The sequence below is a fragment of the Centropristis striata genome, chromosome 6 (assembly GCF_030273125.1).
Source record: "Centropristis striata isolate RG_2023a ecotype Rhode Island chromosome 6, C.striata_1.0, whole genome shotgun sequence".
Lineage (NCBI taxonomy): Eukaryota > Metazoa > Chordata > Actinopteri > Perciformes > Serranidae > Centropristis > Centropristis striata.
Window position 1 is genome coordinate 21,198,463 of NC_081522.1, and position 24,158 is coordinate 21,222,620.

The following is a 24,158-nucleotide window of genomic DNA, read 5'->3' on the forward strand; positions in this document are numbered from 1 at the left end:
TCCTGCAGGGAAATTTTACTGCAAGCCCCACTACTGTTACCGACTGTCTGGCTATGCTCAGAGAAAAAGGCCTGCTCCCTCCCCTGCTCCAATCACTGCTAAGGTACCGGTTTTTTGTTTACTTGTTGAAATCCTGGTGGAAATCAGAATGGTCTGGCATCATAATGAAGAAGTTAATTGTTTGGTTTATCTTCAAACTGCAGTGTTTAGGTAGGGACTAAAGTATGAAGTGTACTGAGGAGTAGTGCTGGCTGATATGGAACAAAAGTCACATCTGATATATTTAGGCTGAATATCGATATGCGATATATATCCTGATAGTTTTAATAACAAAGTGAGAGCAAATGTTGAGTCAAAGCCAGATATGACATGTCACAAGTAGTTTTATTGTAACCGTTTATTTAAGTGAACATAACTACTGTATAACAACAGGAGTACCTTTTTAAAAAAAAAAAAATCAAAGCTCCATAAAGTGCACATTTAAATACAAAAATATTTTAAATAAAAATAGCCTATGAAATAAAGTAGGCCAATATTTATGAGAAAAATAACAAACATTACAAAAGAACCAAATATGACAAACCCTTGTAAGGGCAGCATTTATATATATAAAGAAATCATTTTTAAAAACTTTATCGATATCACATTTTTTATTTTATTTTTATTTTGCACAATAATAAGACAAAAAGAAAATGACAAAGAAATAACAATAAAAAGGAAGGTGTAAGGTATTATAATCTTGTCAATTGTCTAGTATTGTACTTATGTAATTGTGTAATTTTTATTTATTTATTTATTTATTTTTAAATATTCTTTTTAATTGCCAAGTTCACACTGGTTAGAATACATGTTTCTCACAAAGCAATAATAGTTTTATATGCTTTTTTGGTATACAAGACAAAAAAAGAATAAAAGTTAAAACAAAACAAAAACAACAACGAATAAACCAACAAAAAACAAAACAAACAACAACACGGCAGCATCTTTAAACATAAATAGATTGGATATGACAAAATGGCGGATTACCACACACTTGGGTACAGTGGCCAAACAACAGCAACAAGAAAAAGAAAAGTGCCGACCTGAACTGGAGATTTATAGGACAACAGCAAAACGACTTTTTTACTTTCAAAACACTATCATGCTCAATAAAGAATTTTAAATGTTGCAAATGTGCATTAATTTCAGAGTACACTGAGACATTAAACTGCATAATTTTCAATTAAATTCTGGAAAAGTTGGTGTGTTCTAAAACTTTTGACCAGTAGTGTATATTTATATGGATATATTGCCCAGCCCTACTGAAGAGGAGACTCTGCTGTGGTTGACATCATCTGTCTTTGCAGGAGAACCAGGTGCCCCAAAGTCCCATGGCGACCGTGGATGCCCCCGAAAGGGCGATGGCAGCGGCAGCCCCCTCGGCCGACCTCAAGCCCACAGGTATCCTACTTTCCTCTCTTGCTGTGGTGGCAGCGCCCTACCGTCTGATCAAGGGCGTGGGAGTCCCGCTGCGTTCCCTCCGCCGCACGCTCTCCTGGACCTGCCACCAGGTGGCACACAACCCCCTAGACTCTCCCTTCCTGTGTACCTACTGCATCTACCTCTTCTGCTGTTTCTCCATCAATGTCCTGCTCAGCCTCCTCTAGCATGACTCTCTTGTCCCTCCTTTTATTTTCCTTCCTTACTTCCTTTGCCTACTAATGTCAGTGGGATTGTACAACTTTAGCTGACTTTAATTACTCACTCGCCTGCAGAGTGTTCATGTAAATCTTGTGATTCTTCGTCTCGGTAATTGATTGATTTTTTTTTTTTTTTTTGAAGATGCAGCATTCTTTCTGTCTCTGTTAGAAGACATTTTAAGACGATTGGTCGAGGCAGTTAAGCAGCCCTCTGGCAGCTTTATTTTAGCAGTGAATGGTGCATCTTAAATTTATTTATTTTCTTCTTGGCTTGGTAATAAAACATAAGTTGGACAGAGTTTCTTCTGGTCAGCTCTCCAGGCAGCAATATTAGCTAATTATAATTCTTCCTGTTCTAAATTTTATCATGAAATGTGGCAATATTTTGTTAGCTTTATTACTCAAAATATCAGTCAAAACTTGCCTTATAGCAATACATTGATCAGGGTGTGTACAAAGTCTTGAAAGTCTGTGAAATTCTTAATTTTTTTGGGGATTTAGGTGAGAAGTATGGTTTCATCCTTGAAAAATGCAAATTTTTAAAAAGTAATCTGGTGTTTTATTTAAACGGTTACTTAAGTAAACCAAAAATATTTTAATATTTTAAATGAAACATTCCCATCACCATAGTTGTTTGTTATTTTCTGGTGTCTCACACCAGACGAGCTAAGCTAGCTAATAGCTCGATAAGTAATCGAGTGAGCAAGGAAATCAGCAAGCATTCAATAATCATAATTAAACATAAAGTCAAAGTTTATATAAACAGCTGATAACATAAAATAAATAAATAAATAAAGTAATTATACACTAAGTTGTGTGGGTGTAACTGAATCATGTTCAGGTTATTACATTTATAGCAATTTAATGTAATTATAAAGGCTTTGAAAGTCCGGACCTTTTCTGTTTAGTTACCTTGAAAGTGCTTGATATCTTACCCTTAACCCTTAATAGGGCACTCATTGAAATACTTGCAAATTCCAAATTTCAACCCTAGAGAATATTGGAGGATATTACATACAGCCAGAATGTGTAAAAAAAACATACAAAAATAATATTTTGAGAAAAAAGTTTACGAGATTAGTGTGGCAAATCTACGAGAAAAACGTGCAGATTTATGAGATTTAAAGTGGTGAATCTGGCAGAAAAAAGCTGCTTTTTCCCACTTTTTTCTCGGAAATCTGTGACTTTTTTCGTGCAGATTTGCTACTTTAAATCTCTTAAATCTGCGACTTTTTTTCTTGTGGATTTGCCACTTTAATCTAGTAAATTTGTAACTCTTTTCTTGAAATATTACCTGAAGTTACCAAATATAGTTCTTCGTCCGATAAAGGGTTAAAAAGCTGTGCAAACCCTGATTAATACAACCTACGTTATTCACATAATCATGACTTTTGCCTGCCTGTGTTTTAATGAAGAGCCAAGTTTTATTCTGTGGTGATTGTAACCTCTAGTGGCCTGTGACTGCTTTCTTTTAGCTCTACCTCCTCCTGTGTGATGTGTTTCTTTTAGAGCCTGCTCTGTGACGTGTTTCTTTCTCTCTGTAAGCTGTTTTGCACCACTTTACTGAAACTCACCATACTGTGATGAAGTGCCTGTATCAGTGCTTTTGTGAGCTTTACCTTTCCCCCTCCTATAAGAGCAGCTTAAAACTGAGAGCTCTACTAGTGCTTGAAATAGTGCCTGTGATTGGTTCTCTTGTGATTTTCACTCCTCTGCTGCCCTTTTCCTCCTGCATCCTTCAACCTCTCACCCCACAGACTGCTGCTAAGACACTTGTGTTTGCTTAATATAGTGCATCTTTGCTACATTAATTGGACTGCATATTATTTTTTAATATAATCGACAAGGATAGAAAGAGCTGAACTGGGAAGATTAACAGAAAAAGAATAATTTTAGTAAAAATTTAAGTCAGTAAAGTGTAGGCCTGCTGCATTGTGTGGCAAGTGTAGGATTAGAAATGGAAACAGTTGCTCTTAAATACTGCAGTAATTCTATAAACATTCGAAACATTAATTCTAGATAACATTTTAAAATTACTTTAATTTTAAAAGATAGGTTACATAAATAAAAGATAATGTTACAATAACCATAATATACACATAATTAAATGTGATTAAGTGTGAAAAATTGTGTTATATTATATATAAAGTTAATCCTTTAAGACTACAAGTCAAACTAATCTTTTAATTATGTCAGTTTAGGAGTATATTTCTTCTTCGATATTCCTATTTTAAGTAGTTTCAGTTAGTTATATTTATTTATTTTAAATATATATATATATTTAGGATAAATTATATTAATATTGAAAAGGTCGTGGGTCGCTTTACCTTTAATTTTCAGGGTTGGTTTTAATAGAAATGTGAACCATAAAATTGAAAAAATTGAGGATTTTTCTTCACAGCTGTTTTGCTATTTTGTTATTTTGTTTTCTGGCATGTTGCCTTGGTTACGAGGGAAAAAAAACAATTGCAACTGTTTGACCACATTCCTTATCTACACAGAATGGCATATGGAACAGTATCAAATATCACACATTCATCGTCACACATCGCCACTTTTAGTGGGATTTACATGAGGGTCATGACATTATGTCCTCATTGGAAAGCTATTTAATCTCTGTTTCAGTAAGTGGAGGGACAACAATTGTAGTATAATGTGTATTTGTTTCATTCCATTCATAATAATCAATATCCAAGTCAATTTGAAAGACATTTTCTTTGGAAAAAGCAAAGCAGTTTTAAGATTTGCTTCTCAGGATGGGAAAAAGGCAAGGCACCAACCTGGTATTTATAAATGACAGAACTATTTTAGAGTGTTAAACCTATGTGTGTTTGTTGATACTATTTGCTGTAGGCTTATAATCTAATGCAATAAATTCGGTTATAGATCTTCAATTGGTGTGTCCTTGTCAGTTTGTCCTGTAAAATACAGAGTTGCTATGGTTAAATGGGAGTAAATTGCAATAAGTAATGTAACAAGAAGTGTGTATGGAAATGCACTAGTGACATTGTTGGATGTGTGATGTATTTGATGCTATTAGGTTCATATGTTCACACACACACACACACACACACACATTGTCAGAATTTGTAGCCATAATCACAGTAGTTGTTTGCAGTGACACGGTGGATTTGTTTTGGTCCAGTTCTCTGAATCAGCCCTGCATGTCTCCTGCACTGCAGAGGGTTATGCTCCTCTCTTCTCTTTGTTGCACTCACCTGATTCTCAGTTGCATTTTTTGTGCTTTTTTTCCTTCTCCCTTCCTACCTTTCAACCTCCTGCCCACCATGATGACATCACTTCACCCGCGGCCTCCATCAACGACACCAGCACCAGAGGTGAACGGCCTGCAGGAGCCCAGCCTGGCCAAACGTCTGCGGGGAACTCCAGAGCGCATCGAGTTGGAGAATTACCGTCTGTCCCTGCAGAGGGAGGAGGAGCTGGAGGAGGTGCCTGAGGAGACGCTGGCGGAGCACAACCTCAGCAGCGTGCTGGACAAGGCCACAGACGCTGACCTAGGCTCCAGGTAGGAACGAAGAAATGATATGAAATATGCATTCACATTTAACACAGTGTCTTAACCCTTTATCAGGCAAAGCACTATATTTGGTAACTTCAGGTAATATTTCGAGAAAAAAGTTGCAAATTTACTAGATTAAAGTGGCAAATCTACAAGAAAAAAAGTTGCAGATTTAAGAGATTTAAAGTGGCAAATCTATGCGAAAAAAGTCGCAGATTTACGAGAAAAAAGTGGGGAAAAAGCAACTTTTTTCTCCCAGATTCACCACTTTAACCCTTAATAGGACACTCATTGAAATACTTGCAAATTCCAAATTTCAACCCTAGAGAATATTGGAGGATATTACATACTGCCAGAATGTGTAAAAAAAAACAACATACAAAATAATATTTTGAGAAAAAAGTTTACGAGATTAAAGTGGCAAATCTACGAGAAAAAAATGCGTAGATTTATGAGATTTAAAGTGGTGAATCTGGGAGAAAAGTTGCTTTTTTCCCCACTTTTTTCTTGTAAATCTGCGACTTTTTTCGCATAGATTTGCCACTTTAATCTAGTAAATTTGCAACTTTTTTCTCAAAATATTACCTGAAGTTACCAAATATAGTTCTTTGCCTGATAAAGGGTTAAAAAGGCTACATTTTTGAAGCTCATCCTTTGTTGGATTGTTACTAGTGGGCCAAATGAATGTGAAAGCAAAGTCACAAAAACAATCCTCATTATTCCTGTGAGCATTTCTGTAAATGCAGTATCAAGTTAAACAAACATTCAGCAGAAAATATTCACATTGAAGGAGCTGGAACCAGTGAATTCTTCTTCTTGCACAATATATATTTGACAGCTATGTTTCAGTCAAGTGAGCATCATCAGACAGGTAATAAAGTCAGAATGTGTTGACAGTGTGCAGGAGCTGTTTGTTATTCATTTAAATCATATTTTTTTCCCCATTTTCTCCCCCTCAGCCATTCCCCTTCCCAATTCCAATCTCCAGATTTCCCTAAAGACAACACAAATCAATTCAAATGTCATATAGCACCGTACAGTATTGATATAAGGTAAAGAAGATAAGTAATGGGCTTCAGGAGCCCAAGGTAACAGGAAAGAGTTCTAAATCAACAGTATAGAGAGCAAATACTGTATATACAGTACAGTTATCATTATATTTGTCCAAACAATTGTACCTTAAGTTGTACCAGCTATCAAAATGAACAAACAAGCAAGGAGTAAACAAGTCTTTCCAATTTTTTTCCAGGACTGTATCTCCTTGTTGTCTCCCATTGTGTCCCTAGTGTGGATTATTGTTTCAACACCTGATATAAGCAAGTACCGATGGAAAATTTAAAGTTTTAGGGCGCTTTCACACCTATCTCGTTTGGTCCGGACTTTAGGACTTTTCAGTTTGATCTGAACCTAAATTCCAGGTGTGAAAGGTGCCGCGGACCACGGTCCGGACCAAAGGACCAAAGGACCAAAGTTTGGTCCGACCAAAAGAGGTGGTCCCGGTCCGGACGAAACCAACCAAGGTCCGAACATTTTGCAGTGTGAAAACAACTTTTTTTATAGTTCGGACCTTCGTATCAATGACAGGAAGTTTTTTGCCATAACTCGCAGGATTGCGAGCCGTTTTCTCCTCCTCTCCGCGGCGCCTCAGCAGGAGAGCACAATCACTAATCAGCGGCAAGGTAACACAAGACCAAGGACAAGCATTTAGTTGTGTGAACAACGGAGCTGAGGACAGCAGCAGAAACCTTCACTGCCACAAGACTGAAATAACGCATGGGAAAAGGACTCAAACGGAGTAAAAGGTGGCTCGCTGGATTCATTTAGTGTAAACACGTCAGATGCCGGCCGGCCTAACAACGCAGTGTAACCAAAACAAAATGAGCCGCGGAAGTCCACAGGGAGATGACGTGTCTCGTAAAGTCCGTTATTCCTTTTGCAGTGTGAAACCAAAACCAACAGGACCAAATGTAGACAATGTAACAGAACACGGACCTTGGTACGGACTTTCAGGTGTGAAAACGCCCTTCGTCTTTCTTTTCTCTTGTTCTAACACTTTTATGGGACTTCCCTTGTGTTTTCCAACAGTAGTTCCGAGTCAGACATGGAGGAGGAGGATGAACAGGAGGATCAGGAGGAGGTGGATCGACACCCTCGCAGCCCCTCAGACCTCGGCGGGGTTCCCTGGAAGGAGGCAGTAGAGCTCCACGCCAAACTGCGGGGTGATGAGGAAGAGGAAGGAGAGGACGAGGTGCTGGCTGACGCCGTCAGCAGAGACGGGGAGGTAGATGAAGATGAGGGAGAGGACGAGGAGGAAGATGACGAGGAGGAGGAAGACGAGGAGGAGTCGAGCGATGGTAAATTCACTCTGAGCTTGGTTACCATGTGTCCCTTGTTGTATGTTAACACCCTGTCCTGACTCCGTTGGACCTGTGCAGAACTCCACTTGCTTTTTATCCAGTTCTGTTTCATGTGAAGTGTCTCAATCATTGTTCTCCTCATCCTGTTTCTTCCCTCCTTTTCCATCCCCTCCTCTGCATTACTTCTCCCCTATGTCTACTGTGTCTGTGTGTATGTGTTTCTGTATGTTTTTTTGGGCCTGTGTCTCCCCCTGCTGGCAGAGGGGGATTACTGCCCCTGGGATAGAGAGCTCCAGTCAGGCCTTTGGCTGGAGAAGCACCTCACAGATGAAGAAGATGTTGGTACATTTAAAGGTAGCAGCAGAACTGCCTGTGGATGTGTTTGCAGTAACTCTGAGTGTGATATATAAATAATCCTGGCTGGTTTGGGTTTCTTTATGAAGGATTTCTACAATAAGAGTGTGGCTTTTCCTTTTATTTTTGTTGTTTTGGTTTGTTATTTGCGGTTGTGTTTTTTTCAAGGTTTTTTGTGTTCATAAGTGTGTTTATTTCTCTATCTTTATCCCACTTTAACCTGCTGTTAACCTGTTTAATACTTAACTGTTTTGGCTTTTATACACTAATCTGGTAACAGTCAGAGATTTTTGTGTTTCCCCCCTAGGCGCTCCAGCTATGTTTTGGTACTGAGTGGCAGAATGTTCTGTTCAACAAATGGATATTATTTCTTTCTTTAAACTTGTATCTTTGAGGCTCATTGTTATGATTTGACTTTTTTTTTTGCAGTCTATTGCATGCAGCCTCTACCTGGCCTCTCTGATGATATTTTTTTTTACTGCTGCTGAATTCTAACTGTCTCTTTGCCTTTTCATTTTTGTCTTCTCTTTTCCCTCTACTTCATTTCTTGCCTTCATCTCTGTCTCTGATTTCTTGGCTCACACACAACTTCACCACACCAAAAAACGCTACACGGTTGCATTGACACCCTCATTTAGCCAGGAACCTACAGATCCAACAAGTCCTGCAGCCTGTCGATCCCCAGGCCATTCCAGATTTGGTGCGAACACAACTGGACTCTGAGGGAGACAAGGAAGGCCGGCCGGTCTCAGCCTCCCAACCCTCTGAGCTCTCGCAGCTCTTCTCCACAGGTAACCCACCAAGAGGAGCTGAACACCTTTGCTGGGCGAGCTGTAAGCCTCACAGGGATAAAGGATCAGGCTGTCTCATTTCACCAGTGTGGCTGCTGCTGTTTCTGTATGTCTGCGTCTGCGACAGGAGGAGCCCCCTCCCCCAACTAACCCACCTGTTGTTTATAATCATCTTTGATTTTGTATATTTTTGTCACATTGCTTTGTTTTTTTATTCTTGGAATGTCTAATTTTGTGTTCAGTGTTTTTTAATTTGTCATTCAGAGTCGCTGGGGTAATGTTCTTCAACCACATCCCAGCGCAGCACATAACCCCCTTGTCAGTTCTTTTGATTTGGTTCCGCTTTGTTCTTTTGTGTTCGCTGTGTTCTTTCTCATGTGTCTAATTACTTTGCTGTTATTTCCCTGCCATCTATCCCTCGTTGTTCTGTATCGTCTGGTTTGAACGTAGCCCCTGCCCACACATCCGCCCGACACGAGGCAGTGAGAGTCTGGTTGGAGTCCATGTCTGGAGGTAGCACAGACTTAAAGGGATCACGACATCCCATCTTAGACTACTCTGTCTCTCGGCTCGTCTTTTCCTGGAGCATGCAGCAGCACAAACAGAGACCAGTAAACTCACAAGCATGCATGTTGTCAGGCTGTCGCTCTCAAGAGTTCTGCTCTCTTGGGGTCACATCCCACTTCCCAACCTCTCATCTTCCCTTCCAGCTCCCAAAATATGCATTCTCTCTTTACTCACACAGCACATTGTAACAAAGTGTAATGTTTTCCAGAGACTATCCAGGCTTGAAAACACTTAACACCACAGTGTTTCTTGCCCTGATACATAATGTTTAAAGTATTGCACCTGAAATCTGCCATTAGTGTAACCCATACAGTACCCCATACAGTTAATGGTACTTGTAAGTGCATAAAGTTCAGATATTGAGGCATTTTGAGTTGTTTTTTTTTAACAAACTTTTTAATAGCTTGGCTGAAAATAATGAGAGTCCTACACATATATTTGGATTCACAGGCATCACTTGTATTATGGGTTAAAAGCTTAGTAAAGATCTCTTGTACTCAGACCCACTTGAATCAGATGTTCACTGGTGCCTGTGCACCCACATGGACAAAGGCCTATCTAGTGCAGAAGTGATGGTTAATGTTATAATATTATCTGCATGAATTAACTATGTGTCATTTTTTTGTTTCAGTTTTTGTTAGATTTACAGTCTTATCCACCAAATTCTGTTTAAATGAGGGATTATTGCTTGTCACTTAAAGGGGACCTATTATGTTTTTCCTTATTTCCTGTCAGAAATATAATGTTTCAATGTCAGGCGTTCAAATGCGGTAAACATATGTGAAAGTAATCCGGGTGAGCCAAAACCTCAGTTATTATCTCAGCTCGAAGTGACATCAGTTTGTGACGTATTTCTATAGACAGGGAAAGCAAACTATTGATCTCCATTGAATTTGTATTGAAAGGAGGAGCCTCAGACAATTTTGTCCACTAGCAATGAACAGTAAAATGGTCACAAGCTGTTGTGTGGTAAAATGAACAACAAGGTAAAGAACCCAGAACTAAGTTTTTAAATCTGACGAACCGAAAAACTTAACTTTTAAGAGGACAAACGTTAAACATTAGCTCACTAGCTTACTAGCTTATAGCGAATGTTAGCATGCTAAAGTATAACTAACATTAGCTTGTTAAAATACAGCTAACCTTAGCTTGCTAAAGTATAGCTAACATTAGCTTGTTAAAATAAAGCTAACATTAGCCTGTTAAAGTATAGCGAACATTAGCTTGTTAAAATAAAACTAACATTAGCCTGCTAAAGTATAGCTAACATAAGCTTGTTAAAATAAAGCTAACATTAGCTTGCTAAAGTATAGCTAATATTAGCATGTTAAAATAAAGCTAACATTCGCTTGCTAAAGTATAGCTAACATTAGCTTGTTAAAATAAAGCTAACATTAGCCTGCTAAAGTATAGCTAACATTAGCTTGTTAAAATAAAGCTAACATTAGCCTGTTAAAGTATAATTAACATTAGCTTGTTAAAACAAAGCTAACATTAGCCTGCTAAAGTATAGCTACCATTATCTTGCTAAAGTATAGCTAACATTAGCTTGTTAAAATAAAGCTAACATTAGTTTGCTTACAGCCAACTTGTCATTTCTGGTAAACAGAGTGCTAAAATAAAAGTTGAAGTATAATAATAGTTTTAGCTAAAAACAGAAATTTTGTTAGCCTTTCAGCCCATGGTTGTCTGTGTTTGTATCCGCTTTTGTCCCCGTAAAAGTTAATTATTTTTTATAAAAAATAGGCCTGGGTTATTTAACCTGTTGGTAGTTCATTCTACCCCACAGCAGCTTTTGACCATTTTCTATTTTTTTTGCTGGTGGACATAATTGCCAAGGAGGCAATGTTTTTCAATACAAAGTGAATGGAGAGAGATGTTTTTATTATTATTTTTTTTATGCGTCTCTACCTGCTCCAGGCACATTACTACAATGTTTACATTACACTGTGATATCCCAATCACAGACAGTGCTACATGTAGCTCAATGCTCACTGATTCAAAAATTCTCTTCAATTTTGGATCACATTCCTGCTGGAACATGCTGGATTGTGTAGGTTTTGATTTAGAAGCTTTTATTATTGTTGTTATTTATTATTTTTCACAGTAAAAAGTGCCGATATACTCCATAACGTTCATTTTCCCTGCTGCAATAACGGTGGTACGGAGACACAGAATCACTGACCAATCAGAGCCGATGGGGAGCTTAAAGAGACAGGCGCTTAAATGTAACGTTTCATACAGAGGGTGAATGCAGGTATATTTAAACAGACAGTATGAGAAAAATAATGTGTTTTTTGAGCATTAAAGCAGGTTAACAGGTTAAACCCAGTATAAGTATAAACTTAAAAATGAGCATAATATGTCCCCTGTAAATGAGGGATTATTGCTTGTCGCTTAACCAGTGTTATTAACATTTTATTTTTTGCTTTTGCTTGGTTTAAATGTAATCCATTTGCTCACTTTAAATGGATAACTGCATGTATTTATTCACTAATGCTACTCTGTGCTCAGCCTTTGTTCTTATTTCTGTACTGACTTTTATGAATTAATTTGTACGCAAAACTAATGTAAGCTTTTCTTGCCAGAAAACTTTTCTTAAAGCTGTCAGAATAAAAATTGATTTTGGTTTTGAAGCCTTTTCATCCTTTTCCTATCTCTAATTTTTTCCCTGTAACCTCACTCCATTTTTCAAAACTGGTTTTGATAGATTTTTTCATTAAGCAATCTTTGAACTCTGGTGCTCTCTTTTTTCTTTTTCTTTTTCCTTTTTTTTACTTTTAGCCTGAAGCGAGAATTTCTGACAGAGTTCAGTTAAGGTTAGGAAGTTGTCTCTGTTGTCTGAAGAAAGATTGTGTCACCCTGTTGACTCTCTTCTTGCCATTTCTTTGTCATGGCAGAGCCCTGCGAGGATGAAGATCTGGAAGCAGAAGCAGACAGTCCAGATATAGAGCCTGGTACAGAGATGGATCAGGGTAAGCAGTCAAATTAAAACAAAAACATAATGAATCCATTAACCCTTTATCAGACAAAGAACTATATTTGGTAACTTCAGGTAATATTACGAGAAAAAAGTTGCAAATTTACTAGATTAAAGTGGCAAATCTACAAGAAAAAAAGTCGCAGATTTAAGAGATTTAAAGTGTCAAATCTGCACGAAAAAAGTCGCAGATTTACGAGAAAAAAGTGGGGAAAAAAGCAACTTTTTTCTCCCAGATTCACCACTTTAAATCTCATAAATCTGCGCATTCGTAAACTTTTTTCTCAAAATATTATTTTCGGATGTTTTTTTTTTACACATTCTGGCAGTATGTAATATCCTCCAATATTCTCTAGGGTTGAAATTTGGATTTTGCAAGTATTTCAATGAGTGTCCTATTAAGGGTTAAAGTGGTGAATCTGGGAGAAAAAAGTTGCTTTTTTCCCACTTTTTTCTCGTAAATCTGCGACTTTTTTCGCGCAGATTTACCACTTTAAATCTCTTAAATCTGCAACTTTTTTCTTGTAGATTTGCCACTTTAATCTAGTAAATTTGCAACTTTTTTCTCGAAATATCACCTGAAGTTACCATATATAGTTCTTTGCCTGATAAAGGGTTAATTCTTTCACAACAATTTTCTTTCACAAAGAACTTCTCGGTTACAAAGAGGATATAAATAATTATTAACATCATAAAGCTGTGTAACAATTTAATAATTCATAATGTTTAAATTCCAGATGACATCCCTTCAGATGCAGAAGCTGAGGCTCGTTTGCATCAGTCAGAGCGCGCTGAAGACGTGCTTCCTGAGGAGGACAAGAAGTCAGAAAGTCTAAGAATGGCCTCCAGTATTGGTACATAAAAATCCATAATAATAATTCCTCACGAAGGAATACTTTACGTCATGGATTCCCAAAGTGTGGTGCATGCACCCCTGGGTGTGCGCAAGATGAAAAATGTAATGGCGGTCTGATAATTACACAATTACATTTTTCCCCCCACACAATTAAGAAGTGTAAATAAACACTTTCTTCGTAAAATGTAAAATCAAAAACTGTAATATTAATTAATAAATAAATGCAGGCTATTCAAAATGCACTTCATCTTAAAATGAAGCATAGAAGAAGTTATCTTCTTCCATTTTTCCAGCCTGTGTTATGATAACGGGTTGTTTAGCTCCACGCTCATTTAAACTTGCTGCAATTTTTGTTCAACGCGGCTCAAAATATTATAACATTTTCCCAACTTATGTGCTTTCTGCCTCTGATCCTGAGCCTGTCATCATCCTCTTTGCTCTTAAATATGGAAGCTTGTGCATAACTTTGTTGCATTATACTGAAACTGTGTTCAGGTTAATTCAAATGCGAGAGCTCATTGTTGTGATGGTGATTATTTAATTGTATGTGTGTTCTCATTTGAGCATGATTAAACATGCCGCCTTTAATATGGCGATAAAAAAGCTTATTGCATTTTGTTTTTTTTGAAGGTGTGGGGGATTGGGGGTGCGTCAACATGGTTGGGACAAAGAAGGGGGTGCGCGGCTAAAAACGTTTGGGAACCGCTGCTTTACGTGATAACAACTAGTAAAATTTTTGTTATTTATCCCTTCAGAGCCATCCAGCATCAGCCCCATGCAGAAGGAAGGTGTTGTTCTTTCTCCACTCAAACCATCTCCAGAGCCTGAAGCACAGGTGAGATCATTCTAAACTTATCAGGTTGAATGTCTGTGATTTAGTGGTGCAGTGGAGCACAAAACCCACCGTTCAGATCATGTCACAGTTTTGAGTCATGGGTCGGATCAATTTTTAAGGGTCTGTAATGAATAAAAAAATCTAGACCAATATTCCTTTCAGAAGAACGGCTCTTTTTACTTTTTTAACCCTCCTGTTATGTTTGTTTCTCAGGAACAGCAGAAAAATCCCAATAAACATTGTTTATATTTCATTGATAACTCCATAACTAACCATTTAAATCAATATTTAGTGCAATGGTGTTCTTTTTCTCACAGATCAGGTTCAGTGAGGATAATTTACTTGGTTTTTTTGTTTTTTTTAAATGCAAGTTAAAACTTTTTTATGTACATTGGAAAGAGTTACATATAAAATACAAGTGTTTTACATCACATTGAGTTACTGAAAATTTGATTTTACATATTTTAATTTTTTCTTTTATGGAGTGAGTTGATAAATTAACACTAGTCACCTATTCTGTTCAGGGTCAGATTGACCATTGAACAGTATCTATGTATTATGAACATGTAAATATGTGAAATTAACTATTTTCATTGTATATGTTGATTACACTTATGAAGCCAAGCAGACGTGCTTCATCCCGAAATAATACTTTTAACTATTTTCTTTAGATTTTTAAACTTTGAAATGGGTCAATTTGACCCGCACCATAACAGGAGGGTTAAGGGGCAAGGGGTTATTAGATTTGTCTGCCAAAAAATCAACAGGAAAATGATAGGGTAGACTTTTGAGCCGATTTAAACTTAAACCCCCAATTCCATAAAAGTAGTAATGCTGTGAAAAACTTGATAAAAACAGAATCCTATTTTTTGCAAATCCTTTGTGACCTACATTCGATTAATCTCAGGGCTGCCTTGGTTGTTTTGGTCTCGGTTGACTAAGATTTCTTCAGTTGGTTTGTCATTTTTTTTAAATGTTTATATGCTGAATAACTTATTTTCCAAGAAAATTGTGAGCATTTATCTGGTCAACACAAGCTTTAAAGTGGTGCTTTTGAATGATTCTTTGTGAGAAAACAACATTTTTTAACAGACCTGTTGAAGTTATTAGTCTTACCGTTGGGTTAGCATAACTTTAATGTGTTGATGAGCCAAAAACAAATGGCAAGTCCTTCTCCCCACAGCGTTCAGGCAGCCTCCCTCTGCTGATTCAGACTGTAGTTACTGTTCGTTACACCACTACTGGTGATGTCACTAAATCCTGATTTTCTCTGTCTTGCTCAGATGACCCTGAAGTCTCCTGGCGCCCGCTTTTTCCCAGAACCATTCATACCTGAGGAAAGGAGGCCTGAGAGGACAACTCCATCTCCTTCTGCAGCCACTAAGAGCCCTCTGTGCCCCTCACCTGCTCCACTTCAGGATCCTTCCTCTCTACATTCTCCAACTGTTGCTGCTGCTGCTTCCCCTGCTGCGTCCCCCATCACTTCACTCACCAGATCCCCCCTCAGTCCTCCAGTCAATCCCACCATCGAGCCCCCTGTCAGGTCACCCATCGTATCCCCCGTCAAGTCCCCCGTTGCCTCCCCTATCCGCTCCCAGCCCACCCCTCTACCAGAGACCTGCACACCTATATCTCCTGTCTACCCTCACCGCTCTATCTGCCCGCTCACAGGCAACCCCCTCTCTCCAATCTGTGCTCAGCCTTTGCCCTGTCAGGAACCCTCGTCACCCCTCACCTCTGACTCTCCTGTCAGAACTCAGCCCATCCCCGGGGTCACTTCCACGCCCATGAGCAAAACGGACAAGGCCTCACCTGAGCCCTCAAAGCCCATAGACTCCTCAACAGAGGACACTCCGTCTAAAAAGACAGATATCATCGAGGAATTCTGGTTAAAGAGCGCTGAGATCAGAAAGAGCCTCGGTCTGACTCCTCTGGACCGCAGTAGTAAAATCTTAGAGAAGAGTGTTGTCGCGGCTCCGGTGCAGGAATCCACACCTGTCAAGACACCAGATGTGGCGGAGGAGCAGAAGCCTGCGTTCACTGGTCGCGCTGTCATTCGCAGACTCAACATCACTCTGGAGGGTCAGGTCATTACCCCCATCGCTCCCGTGGAGCTCAAGAGTAATGGCTCTGACAAGAGAGACCTTAGCAGCAGCTCCGGCTTGGGGTTGAACGGGAGCATGGTCACGAGTCAGACGGCGAACAGCGACAGCTACAACACATCTGACTCCACCATGCTAACGCCGCCCTCCAGCCCGCCGCCACCTGTGCCTGCTAATCAGTCTCCAGCCGTGTTCAGGCAGCAGAGGCACCAGGTGTCCTGGAGCAACGGAACAGAAAAACCTCCACCTGAGCTTGCCAAAGAGCCAGCAAAAACCAAGAGTCCAATTCCTGCTCCGAGGACCCAGCTGAGCCCCGTGTCTGCACCCAAACCCGCACCCAGGAAAGTCACCTCGCCTCAGGCGGAACCAGAGGCGGCTCCAGTGGTCGTCATGAGGGAGAAGAAGAAGCCACGGCCGCAGGAGGTGAGGAAGTCGTTTGTGGAGACGGTGGAGGAGATTCCGTTTGCTGACGACGTGGAGGAGACCTACGATGAGCGGACACCAGAAACGAGCATGAACAGGTACTATACTCCACCCACCAGCAAGCCCAGCAAGGACAGACCTCCCCTGCATCTGGCTCTAGCCATGGAAAACGGTAAACCCAATATCCTTGTCAACCAAGTCTCTAAGACCCAGAGGGAAACTCAGTTCTCCCCAGAGGCTAGGGAGATCGCTGAGGAGAGAATGAAGGCCAGAGAGAAGTCAGTCAAAAGCCAGGTCCTAAAAGACGCCATGGCCAAGCAGCTAAACAAGATGAAAGAATCCGACGTAGACAAGGGCGCCTCACCTAAAGTGGCCTGGAGCGTAACCCCAGATGCTGTGGGGAAAAGCAAAAAATCAGCTGGATCTCCAAAGACATCGGCCGTGAAGGCTCTGGAGTCAAAGAAGGCAGAGATTCTACCTTTCTTCAACAGCAACAAGAGTCTGGACAGCTCGGTGGCTTCGTCAGACGGTTCCTCTGCAAGTAAAAGCAAGAAACGAAGTTCCCTCTTCTCGCCACGCAAGAACAAGAAGGAGAAAAAAGCAAAGAATGACAGCAGCAGGCTCTCCGGCACGGACGAGACGCCGCCCAAACACAAATCACTGTGGAAGGCTGTCTTCTCAGGGTACAAGAAGGACAAGAAGAAGAAGGATGATAAATCGTGTCCGAGCACGCCATCCTCCAGCTCCACCACTCAGGACTCTGGGAAGAAGAAATCGTCACCTCCTGGGAAATCATCAGGTGAGAAAGGTTATCTGATGCAGGTTTTGAATGTGATACTTACAGAAGCCCTGAGAGGCAAGGGGGGAAAAAACTTTTTTTTTTTGTGTCTGATCTCACTTGTTTTCTCTCCGGTGTTTATGATGTAAGAACAGGTGAACAAAAAAGTATCGCAGAATAATCTTTTTTACATTGCTTTAAATTTATTTTGAATCTGTGATGCAGGTGGGGGGGGGGGAGTTATGTTTTAAATGTATATTTTGACAGCCAGGATATTTATTTAATGCCTTTTTTTAAACCTGTGAAAGCAGGTGCAAAATGTTTTTAGCTAATTTTTTGATGGGATTTACAGGTGCATCTCAATACATTAGAACAGTAGTTCTCAACTTTTTAGCGTCGCGACCCCCAATTTAATATGCATGTTGTCCTCGACCCCCGCTCACTGAACAGAATCTCACAGTTCAGATCACTCAAAAAAGAAAAAAATTGAATGACCAAATTAAGACACAAAATGACTAAAAAAAGACACAAAATGACCAAAAAAGACACAAATTGACCACAAAATGATCAAAAAAAAGACACAAAATGACCAAAAAAAGGAAACAAAATGACCAAAAAAGACACAAAATTACCAAAAAAGACATAAAATTACCAAAAAAAGACACAAAATTACCAAATAAGTAAACAAAATGACCAAAAAAGACACAAATTGACCACAAAATGACAAAAAAAAGACACAAATTGACCAAAAAAGGACACAAAATGACATAAAAAGACACAAAATGACTAAAAAAAGACATTAAATGACCAAAAAGACTGAAACACATGAACACTTTAACACAGTTGAGACAGAGCTGACTTCCAAAATGATTTGATGATCCCCAGAAATCATCCCGCGACCCCAATTGGCGTCCCGACCCCAAGGTTGAGAATAGCTGCATTAGAATATGATGTAAAAGTCAATTTCCAGTAGTTCAAGTCAAATAGCCTCAACCAAGTATTGAGTCATATAGATTGACATACTTTTCAGAGGCCAACATTTCCATATTAAACATACTTTTTAAAATTGGTCTTTTGAAATATTTTTTTTGAGACACTAAATGTCCTCATTAAATGTAAGTCATAATCATTATAATTAGGATAAATTAAATAAATTAATACATTTAATGTTTCATTCTGTGTGTAATGGATCTAAATAATGTGTTATTTCCACTTTTTGAATTGAATTACTGACATAAATAAACTTTTCTATGATATTCAAATTTTTTGACATGCAACTGTAATTGTTTATTTTTTGTAATACTTATTTTGGCCACAAGAGGCTGAAGTTTACCACTACCCCATGTTTTTAATAGAAAAAACATGTTTTCTCCAGGTGAAGTTGTAATTTCTCCATGCACTCGAAACACAAAGTACATATACTGTGTGTTAGAAAATTGCCGTCATGTCCTTCTTTTGACTAGAAGTCCATATAAAACATGGGGTAGTGTTACTTAAGCCTCTTGAATCAGAATCAGAATCACTTTATTAGTCCCTTGAAGGGTAAAGAGTTTTGCAGCAGGACACACAAGACAAGGTACACAACGATAATAGAATAAGACCCAATAAATGTCTAATAAAACACAGTCAAAGAAACACCATACGCATACAGTACAGGCCAAAAGTTTGGACACACCTTCTCATTCAATGTGTTTCCTTTATTTTCATGACTATTGAAATTGTAAATTCATCAAAACTATTAATGAACACATGTGGAATTATGTACTTAACAAAAAAGTGTGAAATAACTGAAAACATGTCTTATATTCTAGTAAGCAAAGGGTGGTTACTTTGAGGAATCTAAAATACAAGACATGTTTTCAGTTATTTCACACTTTTTTTGTTAAGTACATAATTCCATATGTGTTCATTCATAGTTTTGATGCCTTCAGTGAGAATCTACAATGTAAATAGTCATGAAAATAAAGAAAAACGCATTGAATGAGAAGGTGTGTCCAAACTTTTGGCCTGTACTGTATATAAAATCATTGACACATGTTCATTACAAAGCTAATACCCCTAAATGGAGAGTTAATACCTGGTATAGGCGAAAGGTGCAATGTGCAGATGTGCAAAAAGCAGACTTGTGAAGATGAGCAATTTGAGGGCTAATTTCTGTTAGTTAAATAAATGGCAGTTGGTATAAATGAGACCTGGAGTCTTTTAGTCCTCCACCTAGGGGCCCTAAGACGACGGCCTGAGGGCAAGAGCTCAAATCATCCTGAAGAGGGTGATGAGGACAATCCATAATGTTAGCCTTCCTCAGGACCTGTCTGTTATACACAGACATAGCGCCTTCCTGCCCATTTCCTGAAATCCTTCCAGCAGTAGTGACCAGCCTACCAAGGCCATTCTTGTTGGACAAGTTCAGTTCAGGTTCTTGTGGCCAAAATGAGATAAAAAAAACCCCACAAACCCAACTTTTTTTTTACCTGTTCAATTAACCCATTGACGCCTAAAACGCCTGTAAAACCTCTGGGTGAAGTTTTTCTGGAAATTCAACAGAAGTGTCAACGCTTCTACTAAATAATAGATTTTTCAGCCTCTGTAGCAGATAGAAATGAAAGTCAAAAAGTATTTGAGAGCTTATACAAATACTACAAAACGACGTATCCGCTTTCCAGGCTTCATTGGGTTAAAAAAGTAGTAAAAACTAACTCTGTCTTTGTTTATCATCTGTAACAGACTTGAAATCCCGCCGAAACTTGAGCTTCTCTGAGGACTCCGACCTGTCCTGTGATGACGTCCTGGAGAGATCATCCCAGAAGTCGAAAGCAGATGTGAGTAACAATAGACACAATAACACATGTCACATCTTCTTCATGGGGTATTTAGACACGTATAGCCTCGCAAAGCCAGCCTGGGCTCATTTTAAGAAGACATTTCAGTCTGCAAAACATCTGCTGACAATCAGCGGAGCCCAGCTGCTCAGAGCCGGACCAGTCTGGCGACTCTAAAAAAAAAAAAAAATCATGATAATTTTGAACTGCAACAGGTTTTCAGTTTGGTGTTGTAAAGATAGTGAAGCATGAGATCACATTTTACCTCTCAGATTTATTCTGAAGCTGATTTTGGTGGATAAGTCAGCCTTATCTTTTTCAATTTGAAACCTGGAAGCAAACACAAACAACTCTTAAGCAGGTGGTTAGTTCATCCTGTTGGTGTAAAGCACAATAACACCAACATGTCTAGCCTGCCAGAGATGCCTGTTCACTGCCTGCTTCTCCAGACGTGAGTGACTGAACAGACGTTGGCAGACAGACTTTGCGAGGCTGGACGTCACATCTATTTGAATCCATTACAATTTTACTTCCTTTTAAAGAAACACTTTCCTTTTAAATAATTTCTTCCACTCCCAGCAGCACACGGACATCTTTGACCTAGTATCAGGCATGCAGAAGGAGGCGATTAAGGAGGAGAAGCTGGAGAAGGAAAGGAGGAGGGAGTTAAAGGAGAGAAAGAGGGTGAAAGAAAGGCATAAAGCGAGAGAGCGGGGAAAAGAGGTTGATCGGGAAAAGGAGAAAGAGGAGGAGGAGGTATTGTGCAGAAGGGGGTTAAATGATTCTGAATTTCATCCAAACATATATTTGTAAATGAAGAAATTTAATATTCTACTAAAATGAGGTTTAAAAAGCTTACATCTGGCTTCTAGACTGACCTCAAATGAATATTTCATACTTTATTCATCCCTTTTCTAAGTAGGGTAGAATAAAGAGTGTTTTCATTTTCGTCCGCGGGTTATCTTATGTAACCAAATCATGATATAAACACATTTTCAAGGACACAATATGACATGGTAAATGCACATCATAATGATTAGATAAAATGACTGAATGAGTGAACTGCAGCCATTAAATATGCAGGCGGCATATTTGGACTATGCAGAAATCCAGCACACTATACCCACATTTCCATCATATATTATTGGAATTCATTTGCATTCATAATGTTGGGCAGAAATTCAAAATGATTGTCTCCGCTGCTGCTCAGTCTGTGTGTGTGTTACTGGTGGTTTAGATAGATTCAGTGGAGTTCGGGGCCAGAGGCATGAATTCATTAACCATTGTAGACACATTTGGAGAAATAAACAAACTCAGACACGCTCTCATTTTATTTTCTTCATATCGACAACATATATAAAGAATTGACTTTTTGCTATTCTTCAATAATATTGATCTGAGTTTGACCTTTACGCAGCTTTATCCAGTAACAGGAGGATAAAGCTGCATCATGCCTGCTGTGCATAATCCAATTAGAGCTCAGAGGAATCGATATAGTAGTCTCTCATGACTGTGGTGGTGTTTAATGTAGTTTTCCAGACCTGTGAGTGTATTAGATGTATTCTCGTAGAGATTGTTGTAGATTGAATATAACAGACCCTTCTTACTGCTTTATGGCAAGACAGGTGTCATTTTTTGTTTTTCGTAGAATCTAGAATCTCTCACGATTAGATTTTTGTTGGACTAATTTCTGATTAACATACAGTAGATGTAAACATTGTTGCTGCACCTTGCCATTTTTGTGTTGGTGTGGGATATTAACATTGCCTGTTTTGATTGTACCAGCTAAATTATTACTTTTTTTTGTTTGTTTGTTTGTTTTATTTTAATTTCAACATAATCATTAACCCATTTAATCATATCATCTGTATCATGTTTGTTTCCTCCCTTTTTTTGTTTTGTCTTTCCCCAAGTCTGTTTATGTCCCTCACGCACTGGCGTTCAAGAGATCGTACGCCACAAAGGTAGTATTACATATGTTGCCATTGATAACCCCCATCAATATCCCCCACAACCCCCCCACCTCTCAGCGCATGTGCCAGTTCATAACACCTCATGTGCATCTGGCCAAACACTAACTATCTCTGGATGCATGTAACAGCTGGACCGCAGCGTCCACTCACTCACTCACCACTCTGTTTAAACACGACTTTTTCTTTTCTGGTCACAATGATACCTCTGCATCTTTTGATATAAGGCGCTGCTCCTCTGACTGGTATGATATTAACCTGCCTATCTGTCGCTGTGGCACTGGTTTTACTCCAGTCTGGATACTGGAATAACTTTGATGTTTTCCTTCAGTGCTCTTCTCTCTTTCTCCTGATTCATGCCAGCTTTATAAAGTACCAGTCGAACGCTTGGACACACCTTCTCATTCATGGTTTTTTTCAACATTGTAGATTAATACTGAAGACATCAAAACTATAAAAGAACACATATGGAATTATGTAGTTAAAAAAAACAGAATATGTTTTAGAGTTTAGATTTTTTTTTTTTTTTTTTTTTTGAAGTAGCCACCTTCTGCTTTGATGACAGCTCTGCACACTTTTGGCATTCTCTCAGTCAGATTCATGAGCTGGTCACCTGGATGGTTTTCAGTTAACAGGTGCACCTGGTCAAGAGTTAATTTGTGGAATTTCTTGCCTTCTTAATGTGTTTCAGACCATCAAAGCAAAAGGTGGCTACTTGTAATACACGGTCGCCCATAAAGTTGGAATAATTCTTTTTTTTAGAGTCAAGTCAAGTCAAAGCTTATTTATAGAGCACATTTAAAAACAATCTCAGTTGACCAAAGTGCTGTACAGTTATTAAAATAGAATAAATCATACACAAATAGGTATAAATAAAAACAATGGAAACATTAAAATACTAAAAGCAGTAAAACAATAAAATAGTAATAAAAACTCAATCTAAAAACAGAGTTAGAGATAATAAAGATAAATAAAAGGGTAAAAAATGTAAAAAGAAAGCCAAGGATTTCTTGCCTAGCTGGGACTGAACGCCAAGGAAAATAAATAGGTTTTTAATAATGTTTTAAAGTGCTCAACAGACTGTGCAGCTCTGACCTGGAGAGGTCGGCTGTTCCACAGAGAAGGCTCTGTCCCCACGAGTCCAGAGTCTGGACCGTGGTACGACCAGAAGCAGCTGGTTAGACCACCTAAGTGCTCTGGAAGTACTGTGGGGTTTTAAAATCTCTGATAAATAAGACGGTGCCAGACCATTCAAGCACTTAAAAACAATTAATAAAACCTTAAACTGGATCCTAAAATTTACAGGTAGCCAGTGCAAAGATGCAGGATGGGGGTAATGTGATTACACCGTTTCTTTCCAGTCAGCAGGCGGTCGGCTGCATTTTGGACAACCTGTAAGATCAAGGTCAAGACCAACAAACAAAGAGTTACAGTAGTCTAGGCGTGATGTGATGAATGTGTGGACTCGCTCAAAGTCATTCGTGGGGAGATAAGCCTTTACTTTAGACTGTAGCCGTAACTGGAAGAAGCTAGTTTTGACTGTGGAGCTTATCTGTTTGGTAAACTTGAAGTCAGAGTCCAGAATAACCCCAAGGTTTCTTGCAGAGGGTTGACACAGAGATTCAAGGCTACCAATGGCGCTGTCATAGCCATCTAAAATATTTTGTTGGCCAAATAAAATGATCTCGACACAATCCATTTGAGTATACATTTATCTGTCGAGCATAAATCACAATGTCACAATAATTTCATGGAAAGATTAAGATTAAGATTTTCTTTTATTAGTCGCAGCAAGGTGAATAGCAAAAAAACAATAAAAAGTAAACAGCAGTATAAACTAGAAATATAAACAAATAAACAAGTAAAAATATAGTAAAGTATAACAATTTACAATATAAACATGTAAAATATAGAAATATAAAAAGTATTAACAATTAAAACAAAATACAATAAAAAAAAACATAAGGAACATTATATACAATGTAGTTGGAGTCAGCAGTGGGATATGGATCATTGAGAGTATTGCACATATAAATTAAATTATAGAAAAATTGTACTGTGTTTATAGTGCAGTGATTGTCAATGTCTGGTTTGCACTGCTAAAAAGCCAACTTGTATTTATGCCTA

General features: G+C 38.7%; 1 protein-coding gene across 1 annotated transcript in view; it reads left to right on the top strand.

Annotated features, from left to right (window-relative positions):
- Positions 1–24,158, top strand: part of mical3a (microtubule associated monooxygenase, calponin and LIM domain containing 3a) — a 102,358-nt gene that overhangs the window by 52,522 nt on the left and 25,678 nt on the right. Inside the window, exons 27-39 of the mRNA XM_059334360.1 lie at positions 9–103; positions 1,347–1,440; positions 5,010–5,205; positions 7,285–7,553; positions 7,818–7,910; positions 8,549–8,701; positions 9,152–9,214; positions 12,169–12,243; positions 12,986–13,102; positions 13,860–13,939; positions 15,223–17,263; positions 19,967–20,061; positions 21,975–22,025. Coding sequence (XP_059190343.1) covers positions 9–103; positions 1,347–1,440; positions 5,010–5,205; positions 7,285–7,553; positions 7,818–7,910; positions 8,549–8,701; positions 9,152–9,214; positions 12,169–12,243; positions 12,986–13,102; positions 13,860–13,939; positions 15,223–17,263; positions 19,967–20,061; positions 21,975–22,025 — 3,422 coding nt within the window. The remainder of the gene's footprint in view (positions 1–8; positions 104–1,346; positions 1,441–5,009; positions 5,206–7,284; positions 7,554–7,817; positions 7,911–8,548; positions 8,702–9,151; positions 9,215–12,168; positions 12,244–12,985; positions 13,103–13,859; positions 13,940–15,222; positions 17,264–19,966; positions 20,062–21,974; positions 22,026–24,158) is intronic.